Here is a 12,304-nt window from a genome sequence, read left to right as displayed (position 1 = left end):
ATATATATTTTTAATAGGGAGTTTCATAAAAGAGTAAATGAAATTGGAAATAACCTTAAAATTAATGATAAAATTAAAATTGATATTTAAATAGAAAAATAAGCTAACTTTGTTTCAATTTTGTGAGTTTCATAAAAGAGTAACACTATGAGCACCGTGTTAGGATGTGTTTCGTCTTCTGATTAGACAAGTTTCTAGTCAAAGTGAGGAGGGGAGAATTACGCAGATGCAATGGTTGAGATTTGAGGATAGGGCGAGTGCAAGACACAACCATATGCGCGTTTGCTTATCTATAATTAATAGTCCTTATGTCTATAGTTACAATTTTAAATTGTTGTTTAATACCTATTTATTATTTTTTTTCTTTCAAACAAAGACATATACATTGATAATTAAGAGTTTCTTATATTGTCATTCAATAATTCATCATTAATATTTAATCACCATTGATTTTATATAAAAGAAAATAGTACAAATGAATGTTAAACAATATAATATTAGGTATAAATCTAGGTATTACACGTTTACTTTTTCTTTATTGACACAGTTTTATAAAGACTACCAACAAAGACACGATCCTAATTAAGCATGTACATTGCAAGTATACTTGTCTATGTGATCGCATAACCAGCATTGATGTGAAACTCCATACTCTCCCACACCATTGTGGATAAGATCTTCAGAACATTTCACGTTGAGGGACCCACTCCTTTCACTAAATTAATAATTAATAATAAAATAATAATATTCACACCCAAAACATCTCTTCTATTCATTTCTACCTTAATCTACATACATTCATTGTAGCAATGCAGCAAAACTGAGAAAAAACAAGAATCCGTTTTTTAAGGAATCATCGTTCTCCACTGAATCTGAGTTATTTTGATACATTACTCTTGATTCTAAGATCATACAAAACAAGAGGAATCATTGTTTGTAAGATCTGAATTTGACTCCTCTGCATGCCACCGATACAAGTTTTATTTGTTTGCTGTTCTATTAGCCACACAATAATCAAAATTCGATTTTTCTTACGCCCAAGTTAATAAGACACACAAATATTTTGAGTGGTCATTAAATAATGCTCCCACTTTCTCTTCTTTTTTTAATGTTGTTGCATTTGCATCAATGTATCATTCACGTCATGTTTTTGTCGTGTTCCTGTGACGTTAGTTGTTTCGTATCTTATCGTTCATTCTCTCAAAACTCAAAATCTATGGAGAGGAGATTCAGTTGCTTTACAATTTTTCCTCTGCCCATTAATTTTGTTGGGTTATAGTTTGTTTCCAAATTCCAACTATATATGTGGTTAAAAATTCCTTGTTTTTCTTCGGTAATTTGTTGCATCCAGTTTCTGAAGATTTAGCTACGGAATAGATAATAAATTCGTGCATTTTCTAGATTTCTCTACTTGGCTCCCCTCTTATCTTCTTTCCACAGGTTCGGTAACTGTGTTTTTCGGCTTTCTGCTTTATTTGCTTTTATTTTTTCATTCATCTCAATTTTGATTTACTGAATATCCTTTTCCATTTGATTAATATCTTACCTGTTTGAGAGTAGATTTCTGTTCTTTTCTCTGTTCTTCATTTGGGTTCTCTTAAAAAATATATCTTGTTGTGAGGTGAACTAGGCTTTGTTAATTGTATTGTTAGCAGTGAACTTTACTTAGTTTATTTTATTTATTTGTTTTCTAACTACACTTATCTAGTTTTATGCTTTGAGGTTAGTGAAGGATTCTGTCCTTTATTTCTGTTCATGTTAGAATTAATCATCTTTCCCTTTCTTGGCTGATATATACAGTTCTTATGATTTCATGTATTGATTCTCCATCATCTGCACCTTTTCTTTTGTTAATTCAGCTGAACTCGCCTTATTGGTGCAGGTTTTTGTGCTACCTATTTAACTGAAAGTTCAGTGGCACTAGTGTTGGCACAAGTCATTGGTCTAATAGAAATGAAAGAATTTGAGTCAGTAGCTCAGAAGAATTGATTGCTCGGACGATGGAGAATTCGTATACGGCTAATGGACACGGGCCAACTGGTAATGGATACGCTATTGCAAGACACTCTTATCAACCCCCCATAAAGGGGTCATTACCTTGGCTTGACATAAGGGTATTCTATGTAAGAGTTTGCAAGTGTGAGCTTGATGATTTCACTCCCGAGGTTCTTACACTGAACCATGTTCCTTTAAATCCGGACACCCTTCTCGAAGTTAACGGTGTCCGTTCTAGTATATATTCTGATGGGATGACAGCCGTTCTCAAAAGAGATAGGGTAGATAGAAAATCGGAAGAAGTGACATTCGTAAGCACCGATAGCATAAGGATGACTGGCAATGTGAGGTTTGAGGTGTTTGATAAAAATCTTATGTTGCTTTCTGGGGCCTTAGAATTATGTAATACCAATGGCTTTATCCGGGAATCAAATTACAATGGACAAAGCTGGAGCATGAACTGTGAGTCATATATAATTCCAGGAACCGGTTTCTTTAAGGGGAAGCATTTCATGTTGCCAGGTGCAGCTCTCCCTACAATTGAGGTCTACATTGCTGGGTCCTTCTCGGGTACTCCGATTATCTTAACAAAGACCTTGCAGCTCAGTTCTCAGAAAAAGCATGCAAGGAAGGGGGTCTTGGATTCAATTCCAGAGCAAGAAGCAAATGAAAATGGGAAATACACTTCTTCATCACTCACTTTGCAGGTAATTACTGCTTGTTCAATTGTGTTTTCTGTGAGCTTCTTGTATGCCCCTCTTAAGCGATGTTGGCTAATAAGCCAAGTTTACCGTATGTTCGGTCTGACTTTATTTTTACTGCCTTGACGCACTTTTCGAGTCACAAGAGATGGTTTAACAAATATTAGCATTTGTATTGGATGGATTCTGGACTTTAGAGCATTAAAGGTGGAGCATAATGAAACACTTAAACTGCATATAACTTCAAATAACATTTGTTCTGTGTCAGAGGTTGTATTTTTTTACCTCATTTAAAGTTTTCTTGTTCACATTAGATCACAATATCTGTATTGTTTTGAGGGATAGCTTTCAAGAAATGATGTTGGGTCCTTGACATTTTATGGAAAAGTGATAACAAAGGCAATTGGAATTTGAAGCAGATCCCTTTTTTTCTTCATGAAAATCAGAGACTACCCATCTTAACATTCATATGCCAATGCTGCAGGGGCAAGATTACCTTGGGCAGAGACACGAAGATGAGGAGTATAACAGCATGTACTGTAGAACAGCATATGCAGATGGTGAAGATGGAGAATTGTCATGGTTTAATGCTGGTGTGAGGGTAGGTGTTGGTATTGGACTCAGTGTTTGTCTTGGTGTTGGCATTGGAGTTGGTCTGCTTGTCAAAACCTACCAAGGCACTACTGGCCGCTTTCGAAGACACCTATTCTGAATATTCTTTTTGTCCATGAAATATATTTGTGAGATGATTCTGAAGTCTTCTATTTCTCTTGTTTTTCCTCCAAAACCCAACTCACAAATGCACCCGAGGTCACTAACTTAGTTTTTGGATTCATCCCATTTCTCCCTCTTCATCCAAAGACAGCGGTGCCGGAAAAGTTTTTGTTTTTGTTTTATAGTTTGCTTGTTTAGTGTATGTAAAATAGTTTATTTTTACTGCCATTTTCAGCTAGTTGTGATATCAAGTAAAGCAGTGAGAAATTTTTCTATTAGATCCTCAGTTATGTAAAATGTTTTTTGTCTCACTTTCTATGATTTTTCTCTATTCATTTTAATGTCACTTGCCTTATAAATGGCGTATAATTCTTTTGAAAGAGAAAAAAATGATAGTTCAACAATCGCTCATAAATCAAAGCAACACACTTATAACTTTTTCACAAGATGTTTTTATGCATAAATATAAACTGTGGCTTCTTGTTCTTTTGTGCGTGCCATTAACTAAGACATCGCATGGGGTACTCGTAATTTATGAGTTATGAGTGAAGTTGGACCTTATATATATTGCATATAAAAGTAGATAGATGTTCAAATGATAGTTTTTTTACTTGTCTTTGTGTCACATATCGTGTATTATGTAGTCTAAAAAACCTAAATTTCTTCAGGAGGATGAAGAATTAAATGTGGTGTTCATATGTTTTCATGAATATAAGATTTTTTACTCTAAAAGAGGTTGATTTATTCACAAAGGCCTTCGCAATGTATGTATATATTGATCTATTTATGTTGGTGAGATAACACAAACATCCGTTGTCGTCCAGCGGTTAGGATATCTGGCTTTCACCCAGGAGACCCGGGTTCGATTCCCGGCAACGGAACTTTTTATGGATTTTACAAATGAGTTACCGTTGAAGTTGCAGAATTTAGCACTCATTGAATTGGAGTTCTGAAAAAGGATTGCGATTTATAAATAGCGTGGAAGGCTCTAACAAGGAGTTCTCTATTGCCTTCCTTGTACATGTGCTGGTCTTGATAATAACTTTGTTACCATCTTGAGTTCTTACCAATTGAATTTTAATTCCTTTTTACATATCAAGGTACTGGTGCCTATTTTTCACACAAGATTAGTCCTTTATAATCCAGTAATTAAGTTATCTAAATTGAGTAATAGTACAAGGAGTAATATCCAATGACAAACTTAAAAAAACATAAAAGACTATATAATCTTATTTAAATGTTGCCTTAAATAAAGGCGTAATTTTTGGACAAAACAACTATTGAACAAAAATCCAGTTCATTGATGAAACAAATATTAGGGCAAAATCCTCAAAATTCATATCACATTTGCCAAAAAAAGTATAATCACGAGGATGGAAGTTTGGTCCAATAAAACCGAAGTAGTTGGGGACTTGGGGTATCGCTGCTAAGTGTAACAAGCTTTGAGGGACAAATAAATCGCAATATGCTAAGCTCAACGTTCAGTTTTGCAATTCTTTACACACATCTATCTATGTGCCTATTTATAACTTCAATCTCATTAACAAGAAGAAAGGCTGAGTTGAGTAAACATTTCTTGACTTAGAGAACTAGCCACTTGCCACAATCTCGTGAATGAAATCGCTGACAGTATCATCCTCGGATCTGACAGACAGTTTCATCGCGATATCCTTTGGACCGTCAAGTCCAAATGACAATCGCACAAGCACCTTCACATTCCCTATGAATACACCTGACAATAAGCACGTGTGTGACCTTGAATTGGGTGGAACAACTTCTGTGCCCTGCATATAGTGAACAGATAAAAATTATTAGAAAGTTATTGCCTTCCTCGAAAATATACCAGTGAATAACTGATTCTGAAGTGCTTCATGGAGCAAGACAAATGTCTTCCCATCAGCACCTAAAAATCTCTTCTAATTTATATTCTCTGTGCATACAAGATACAACAGTATTTATGTGTGCATCCATAACCTTCTCGTGGTTGGAGTTTGACAATGTCACAAAGTTCAACATCCATAGCTTTCAAATGAACTATGATATTTTAAATGTGTCAAATGTATTTGCATTCCACATCTACATGTTAGTTGAATCAAACTCTAATCACCTGGGCATGATCTTTGTGCAAGGGGGAGATGTCTCTTAACCCAATAACCCCCCCATGCACCTAAAAATGTCTTTGAAGTCTGACTCTATGCATGTGTGTGGCTACACGTATCCACACAAAAGTATTCTGCCCAAACAACATCTTAAACACACACAAGGACATCTTTGTGGTTTGAGTTTGCCAGTGTCACAGTTCAACTTCAAAGGATATGCACCTTAAAGTACTACTATTATATTAAGAGAATACTAACTCCTGGTAATAAATTATACATAAAAACAAATCTGTCATCCAATCTTGATAGACAGCAACATTATAAAGGTCTTTCGGCAGAACCTAACAAGCAGAGCATTAAATTGCAGTAAAAATAGTGCAAACAGCTCATAACCAGTTTAATAAAAAGGGCCATGTAACAAGAAACATTTACCGATGCAGCAATCGATATATTGGCTTACCTCACAAGGCTGCAATCCAAGAAGATTGATGACTGTATTTACAGCTTCAGCCAAGCTCTCTCTTGGGCCGAGACCATATTCATCCACTCGTTCAGAATCAGGGTCCAAGCTTTCCCATGCATTCCTGAAATTAGACACCCCCACTCTCAGTATGTAATCTGCTGCAACAACCTCCAGATCTTCAAGCTGGTATTCATCTTCAACTCCATCATCATCTGCCTCACCAGTGGTTGGGTCAACCTGGTCATTATTCAATTCATGAAGCAGAGATGAGATTTCCATAAAAATAACAGGTTTTATTTAGAACAAATTCCCCGCTTGGAGTTTGAATTATACACGGTACGGTATATATTGGGAATCTAGGACAAATAAAAACCACTAAGTTTCACAAGCACAAGTACCTCTTTGACAATAAATTTCAGAATGTTAGAAAATTTTCCAGCTGTTGGCAACCCCTCAGACTTCTCAAATGCCACAAAGGTCTGCCCAGGTGAATCATACGGAAGAGATCTGAGAGGCTTGGCGAAAACCTCGGAAAACTCTTCTGCTTCTGATGCATCCACGATTACAATAACCTGGAATAGGAGGGAAAATCATATAGATGACCTGAACTTGCATTGTGGTATGAAATTGTACAGTATCTATATTGTCTCTTACATCTTCCAACAACTGTTCTGGTATTGTATTTGTGCAGTTGTACTGAAACACAACATGCCTATCGAAAATGTGTTTAACAACATTAACTGCATATTCTGTCTCTGCTTCAGTAAGCTCCACAGGTGCTGAGGACTGGTAAGAAATTAACATCAAAATGCATACCATCACACTAGAAATAGAAAGAAAAATAATTTTTTTTATAGAATTGTGAAGGAACCTTAAAAAGCTTCCCAAAGTTTGCAAACTCAGGAATGGACAGCAGCAGCCTTTCATATGCATCTGCAGTAGATGGGGGGCCATTAGAAGGAGCACCCAAACCAGTTGGCTTTTTACCTAGGGCTTTCTTCTCTGCAAGAGGCAGAGACTTGACATCCTTGGCCACCGAGTTGATGTCAAAAGCCTCATCCGAGGGCTCCTGGATTCACGTATAAAAAACTTGAGAAATGCCCTTAACTAATTAAAGGCAAGAAAATGGAGATGGCTTACATAATTTTTCAAACTAGTCTCTAGATTGACAAGTGGGATATCAAATGACCCAAAGAGGAAGTCCTTCACATCTTTATCAGTCTCAACAACTGAACCATCACCTCCAAGTGTGTTCAGATAAAGTGTTGCCCTATCACGAACCTGGAAATAAATCAAAACCATCCAAATACAAACCAAAGCAGGTATCAGTTTTACACACACCAGAATCGCATAATTTTATGATCTCATAAACCATCTCCATCAGATATGACAGAAATTCACCTCATCATCATTGTCAAAAAGACATCGCCTTAGGAGAACAAATATGCGAGGCTGAAAAGAGTAAGTATGAGATTAAGTTAATACCAAATATCATCCCAAAAATAAAATATCTTCAAACAATCTAATAGAAAAATAACTAAAAACAGAAGCAGGTAGAACCTTCAATCCATCAACTGCAGCACCAAATTTTGCTAATGTGCTCACAGCACTGGCCCTGACAGTTGCATTCTCAAGATGCACTCTGTTATAAATATAACGAATATATTTGCTTGGGTCTGATGTTTTTGGTCCTTCAACTCCCAGGAAGTGCAGTATCTAAGGTACAAGAACAATAAAATGAATAACAACAAAAGGGTAAAATTCCAAAGGCACGCACAGTAAATATAAAATGACAACCAAAAAACAAAAAATAATACCTGTGTGGATAAATAAGTGAATTCACAATCTTCAATGAATTCACACAAATGAAGCAACCCACTTTCCTTTGCATCAGGGATATCTCTAATAAGAATAACAATTGAATCTACAATTGCTTTCTTGAAATCAAATCCACCTTCTTCCCTGAGAATGTTACTCAGGAAGTTCATCCTGAAAATAATAATAAACAAAAACCAGTTATTTATTTTGGACCTTTTTCTAAGAAAAATATTGAAGTGAAATATGCACACCATCTGGAAGAAAGAAACATATGGAATGACACATATACTCACAAAGATCTATATTTTAAAGGGAACTTCAAGCACAATGATCTTATTGCTTCAACAACAACAATTTTGAACTCATCGGCAATATCAGACATGAAATTAGTGATCTGCTTCATAAGACGGTCCACACTTGATTCATTTCCTGTCTTCAAGAGAGTAGTAATAGCAAGTGTAGCAATGCTTCTGTTTTGGTCAGAGATTAAACTTTCCATATCAATGTTGCAGTTAGTGACTGCCATTGGGTGTGTCATTGCCACCTGCAAAGTTCAAAGACACACTCAAGGAGATTAAGCTTTCCATATCAATATTGCAGTTAGTGACTGCCATTGGGTGTGTCATTGCCACCTGCAAAGTTCAAAGACACACTCAACAATTGTAAATAAAAATAATAACAGTCAAGTTTGACCAAGAAAAATCAAGCATTTCTGCTAAAATTTAAGCGAATTAAAAAAGGTTAACCTTGTTCAAGGTGCGGACGGCAGCAAATCTCAAGACTGGTTTAGAAGAACTTAAGAAGAGCTGAAGAACAGTAATTGCTGGAGTTAATTCTCGGCTTGTTACACCATTGAGCTCTGTAATTGCCTTGGCAGCTTCAAAAATCACCAGCTCTGACTTGTGGCGAAGGCAACTCTCAAGATAATCATAGAAGGGGCGGTCCCCTGATTGTGTATTATTTCCTGACTCGCGAATGACCTGCAGAGAGTATAGTACATAAAGATTATGCAAATAAGTATCACCACAATTACAGCTATATATGAAATGGAAGCACACCTGACTTGTATAACGGATCAAAAGGCATTGGGCCAAAGGTGAGCGAACAGTTCCTCTTGTCAAGCTGGTAACCAGCTTGCTAACAGCTAATCGATCATTTTGCCGTATCTGTGACATTGTAATCCACAATATGTCACTGATTCTGTTTATAACTTACATTTGTTTTGAATATACTAATAAAAGTATGATAATAAGAAGGTAAAAATCAAAACTAAATGATGCAGAAGGTCATAGGAGGACTTCAGAAGAATATAGAGCATACTCTTGCTACTAATGATTTTTTAACAATGATAAACAAAAAAAATAGTTAATTGAAGTAATCTTGCCACATAATCCAACAAATAGTTATTTATATATTTCAGCACTGATTTATTAAGTGATCTAAAATGATGATCGACCAAGAGAGCTTTGATTTTTTAGTAGAATTTATTCTAATACACTAATAAACTTGCAGATAATCAAACCATTCATGGAGCATACCTGATGTAGCAAAGCCAGTGCATGAAATTGTACAAGAGCTGCTCTTGATTGAACAGCTTCCTGAACCTCATTGCTCCACCTTTTTACAATTTCAGGATTTGTCTGAAAAGGGGACATACATAAGCAAGCATCTTACATGGAATGTGCAGATATAAGGAATTGCAAATTGAAAATAATACCTGGAGTAGATGAATCCCACTAACTAGGGCCGCACTTGCAACAACTGGATTCTTATCTACAATCGCCTGTTTCAAATACCGCTCAATTTGGGTAAGGAGGGTTCCATCCGTGATACGACAGAGTACACGAATGGCATTCGCCCTATACATATCAGTCTTACTATTCATGTCCTTCATGAGAGAACTTGTAACAATAATAACCTTCAAATAAAGAAAAGGTAATGTAAGTTTGTGATATGCATGGCATATATATGAATCTGACGAGTATACAAAAATTGAATTAATTCAAAACCTCATCTGCCGAGGGGGAGAGCTCCTTTATAATCAAGTAGACCATTCTCCTTAACCCAAGATCACGAGACTGGAAAAGCTTAGTCACTGAAAAGAACACTTCTGTGGCTTCGACCTATAGAATTGCAGCAAGAACAAAGTACCAAAAATGGATTAATAATGACTCTAACATAACTCTTAGAAGTCAATGTATAAAATTAGCAAGAAACTTTATGGAAAAAAATTGTTCGGAGAGATGAGAAAAAACTCCTGACCTTTGTAAATGACTCTCCCTGATTCAGCAGGTATAAAAGTTTTGTGATAACCTACAAGCATACAGTCATACAGTGTCAAATTTCAATTGCCAAACAGATAAATTCTGTAGTTCAAGATAAAATAAAATAAAACCTGTGAGCATCTCCTGGCATCTAGTTGTGGATCATTAAAAACCCTGGCCTCCTGAAGAACAGCCCCCTTTTCAATTCCCAAGAATGGGGAAAACTCCGCTGTTAACAACCAAGAAATATTGATCGTATATGTGTATTATATCACTGATTTGTAATATATTATGGACAAAATTCATCACAATACAACAACCTTGGCTCAGGACCAAAATGTGGAGGGGAAAAAAACTATATTAGCTCTCAACTCGTCAACATAAACTTTTAAGCACAATCAAATTACCAATTGCACAAAATTAACTATCCACATTGCAAATAAGATGCCTATATCAATTCAAGATTTCTATAAACAATGATGAAACAAAATCAGATCAAACGAGAGACGATGAAGCACGCAATTCAGAGTTCAAACAACACTCATCAAAACGAAATAACAGTGATCTACACGAACCCTAGCGCAACGACAATTGGAAATGAGAAATAAACAACGGATCTGGAATCCGAAGAGAGTGATCCAACAGTGACAGGAGACGGAAAATAAAACGGTAAGCAGAAGCATGGTAGAAATTAGATCGAATTGCGAAACAAGAAAAGTAGAATTGAAGAATAACCTTCATCGTCGCGGTCATCGTCCTTCTTCACGAGTGGCTGAGCCATCGCCGGAGTATGTGAATATATGAGATCTGGTCGCTAATCAATATTTCTCTCTCACCAAGTGCCTATGCAACTGCACCACTCAAGTTTATAAATGAAGGTATAAGAAGGAGAAAAACGCTTCTCCGGGATCGAAATCGACAAATTCCGACAATATATTAATATTTTAATTCTAATTAAATTTAACCTTAAATAAAATATAAAAAACCATAAAATATTTATCTCTTACGTTCACACAAGTTTTTCTTATAAGAATAAAAGTAAAACCAATTGTAATAATAAAAAATTGAGACATGCAAAATTGATTGCAACGATATCCCGTGTCTAATATGACATTGCATAATATTACCAATAAAAAAGTAATTTATACGTTTTTTTTTGTTTCCCACAGGCATCATCGCACTGGAGGCAATCATGTCGAGTCAAGAATTTACACGTTTGCACACACAAAAAATCATTCCTTGGATTTGTGTTTTTTAATGACATTAAGTGGTTAAAAAGTAGTTCATGTTGGATGATATTTCAAACTTTTACCATGCCAAGTAGTTTATTTGACTAAGTTTCTTTTCTCGTTGCTCCTTTTAAAGTTACAAAGCCTAAATTCTAGTGTCTTGAAATGTATTGGTTCTTGAATATTTCTGAAAATGGGTTTGTGCATGTGATGTAGTTTGTAGGTAGCTGAAAGTGCTGCTTCTATGCTTCCTATCATTTCACGGAAATTGTTTAGGAAAATGATATAGTCTCCTACTAATCATTGTATCTACAAAAAAGTAACATTTGTAACTTGTAAACCAATCATTGAAAAATAAGATATCACCTTGTGACTATAGCATTACTCAATTGTTTATTCTCTTCTTGATTTAATGTTATGAAAGTATGTCTTCGACTTGTGGATTCCTAAGATGCACTAGGACTTTATGGCATGCATAAAATATTATGATGCTTGTATTAGTTTAAACATTGACCATCTTTGGTATATATAATTAATAAATCAATCTAAGGGGATATAAAACTACACCCATTTAAATGATAGCTAGGTTTTGTATGAGTAATGACTGAATCTTTATCTTGCTATCTTAAGATCTTTTATGGAGGCTTTCTGGCAAAGATTGTAACATAAACTGTCTGAGTTTTTTGCATGTCACATTACAAGTGGGTGATATGTACATATCTCTGTAACTCTGTTCCTTGTGCATTTGAAAACCCTAGTAACTGATTCAGGTATGCCTGTGTTCATTTCTGTGGATAAATTTCTCAGGTTTATCAATTACCACTATCAATGGTGTAGTGATTTTGTAAATATTAAGATATATGATCACTTTGGCAGGCAAGTCCTTGTGAGGAGTATGTGATAGTTCTGGTAAAAACATCACCAAAAAATGGATCAAGTACTTGATCAAATCGATTAAATCGAATGATGAGATTATGTTAACCTTCCTTTACATTTCTTAGTTTATTTTCTGTTACTGTCT

General features: G+C 35.5%; 2 protein-coding genes and 1 non-coding gene across 5 annotated transcripts; 2 read left to right on the top strand and 1 right to left on the bottom strand.

Moving 5' to 3' along the window:
- On the top strand, positions 786-3,688 carry LOC109355459 (uncharacterized protein At1g01500-like). 3 transcript variants are annotated; one of them, XM_019598635.1, is made up of 3 exons: positions 786-936; positions 1,883-2,702; positions 3,181-3,688. In XM_019598635.1, exons 2-3 carry the CDS (start codon positions 2,001-2,003, stop codon positions 3,406-3,408), a joined length of 930 nt encoding a protein of 309 aa, XP_019454180.1. In that variant the 5' UTR covers positions 786-936; positions 1,883-2,000; the 3' UTR covers positions 3,409-3,688. The 3 variants fall into 3 exon arrangements, with proteins under 3 accessions (XP_019454180.1, XP_019454178.1, XP_019454179.1); XM_019598633.1 differs by lacking the exon at positions 786-936 and adding an exon at positions 1,175-1,440; XM_019598634.1 differs by lacking the exon at positions 786-936 and having other exon boundaries at positions 1,465-2,702.
- TRNAE-UUC lies at positions 4,220-4,291 on the top strand. The gene has a single exon. It is a non-coding gene; the product is annotated as a tRNA-Glu (tRNA).
- Positions 4,691-10,905, bottom strand: LOC109355452 (coatomer subunit gamma-2). Its single transcript, XM_019598624.1, has 18 exons — positions 10,790-10,905; positions 10,186-10,283; positions 10,053-10,103; positions 9,800-9,913; positions 9,508-9,708; positions 9,329-9,430; positions 8,849-8,956; positions 8,537-8,770; positions 8,084-8,334; positions 7,790-7,961; positions 7,533-7,688; positions 7,374-7,424; positions 7,113-7,253; positions 6,844-7,041; positions 6,627-6,758; positions 6,371-6,544; positions 5,970-6,209; positions 4,691-5,194 (listed from the first exon to the last, which is right to left on the bottom strand). Exons 1-18 carry the CDS (start codon positions 10,833-10,835, stop codon positions 5,000-5,002), a joined length of 2,664 nt encoding a protein of 887 aa, XP_019454169.1. The 5' UTR covers positions 10,836-10,905; the 3' UTR covers positions 4,691-4,999.

The sequence above is a fragment of the Lupinus angustifolius genome, chromosome LG08, assembly GCF_001865875.1.
Source record: "Lupinus angustifolius cultivar Tanjil chromosome LG08, LupAngTanjil_v1.0, whole genome shotgun sequence".
NCBI classification, from domain to species: domain Eukaryota; kingdom Viridiplantae; phylum Streptophyta; class Magnoliopsida; order Fabales; family Fabaceae; genus Lupinus; species Lupinus angustifolius.
This window is presented reverse-complemented; position numbering and strand designations above follow the sequence as displayed.

Coding starts and splice junctions, on each gene's coding strand:
- LOC109355452 (XM_019598624.1), bottom strand. CDS start 10,835: ATGGCTCAGCCACTCGTGAAGAAGGACGATGACCGCGACGATGAAG. Junction 10,104..10,185: donor ATGCCAGGAGATGCTCACAG/GTTTTATTTTAT, acceptor GTATGCTTGTAG/GTTATCACAAAACTTTTATA. Junction 7,689..7,789: donor TCACTTATTTATCCACACAG/GTATTATTTTTT, acceptor CTTGTACCTTAG/ATACTGCACTTCCTGGGAGT.
- LOC109355459 (XM_019598635.1), top strand. CDS start 2,001: ATGGAGAATTCGTATACGGCTAATGGACACGGGCCAACTGGTAATGGA. Junction 2,703..3,180: donor CTTCATCACTCACTTTGCAG/GTAATTACTGCT, acceptor CCAATGCTGCAG/GGGCAAGATTACCTTGGGCA.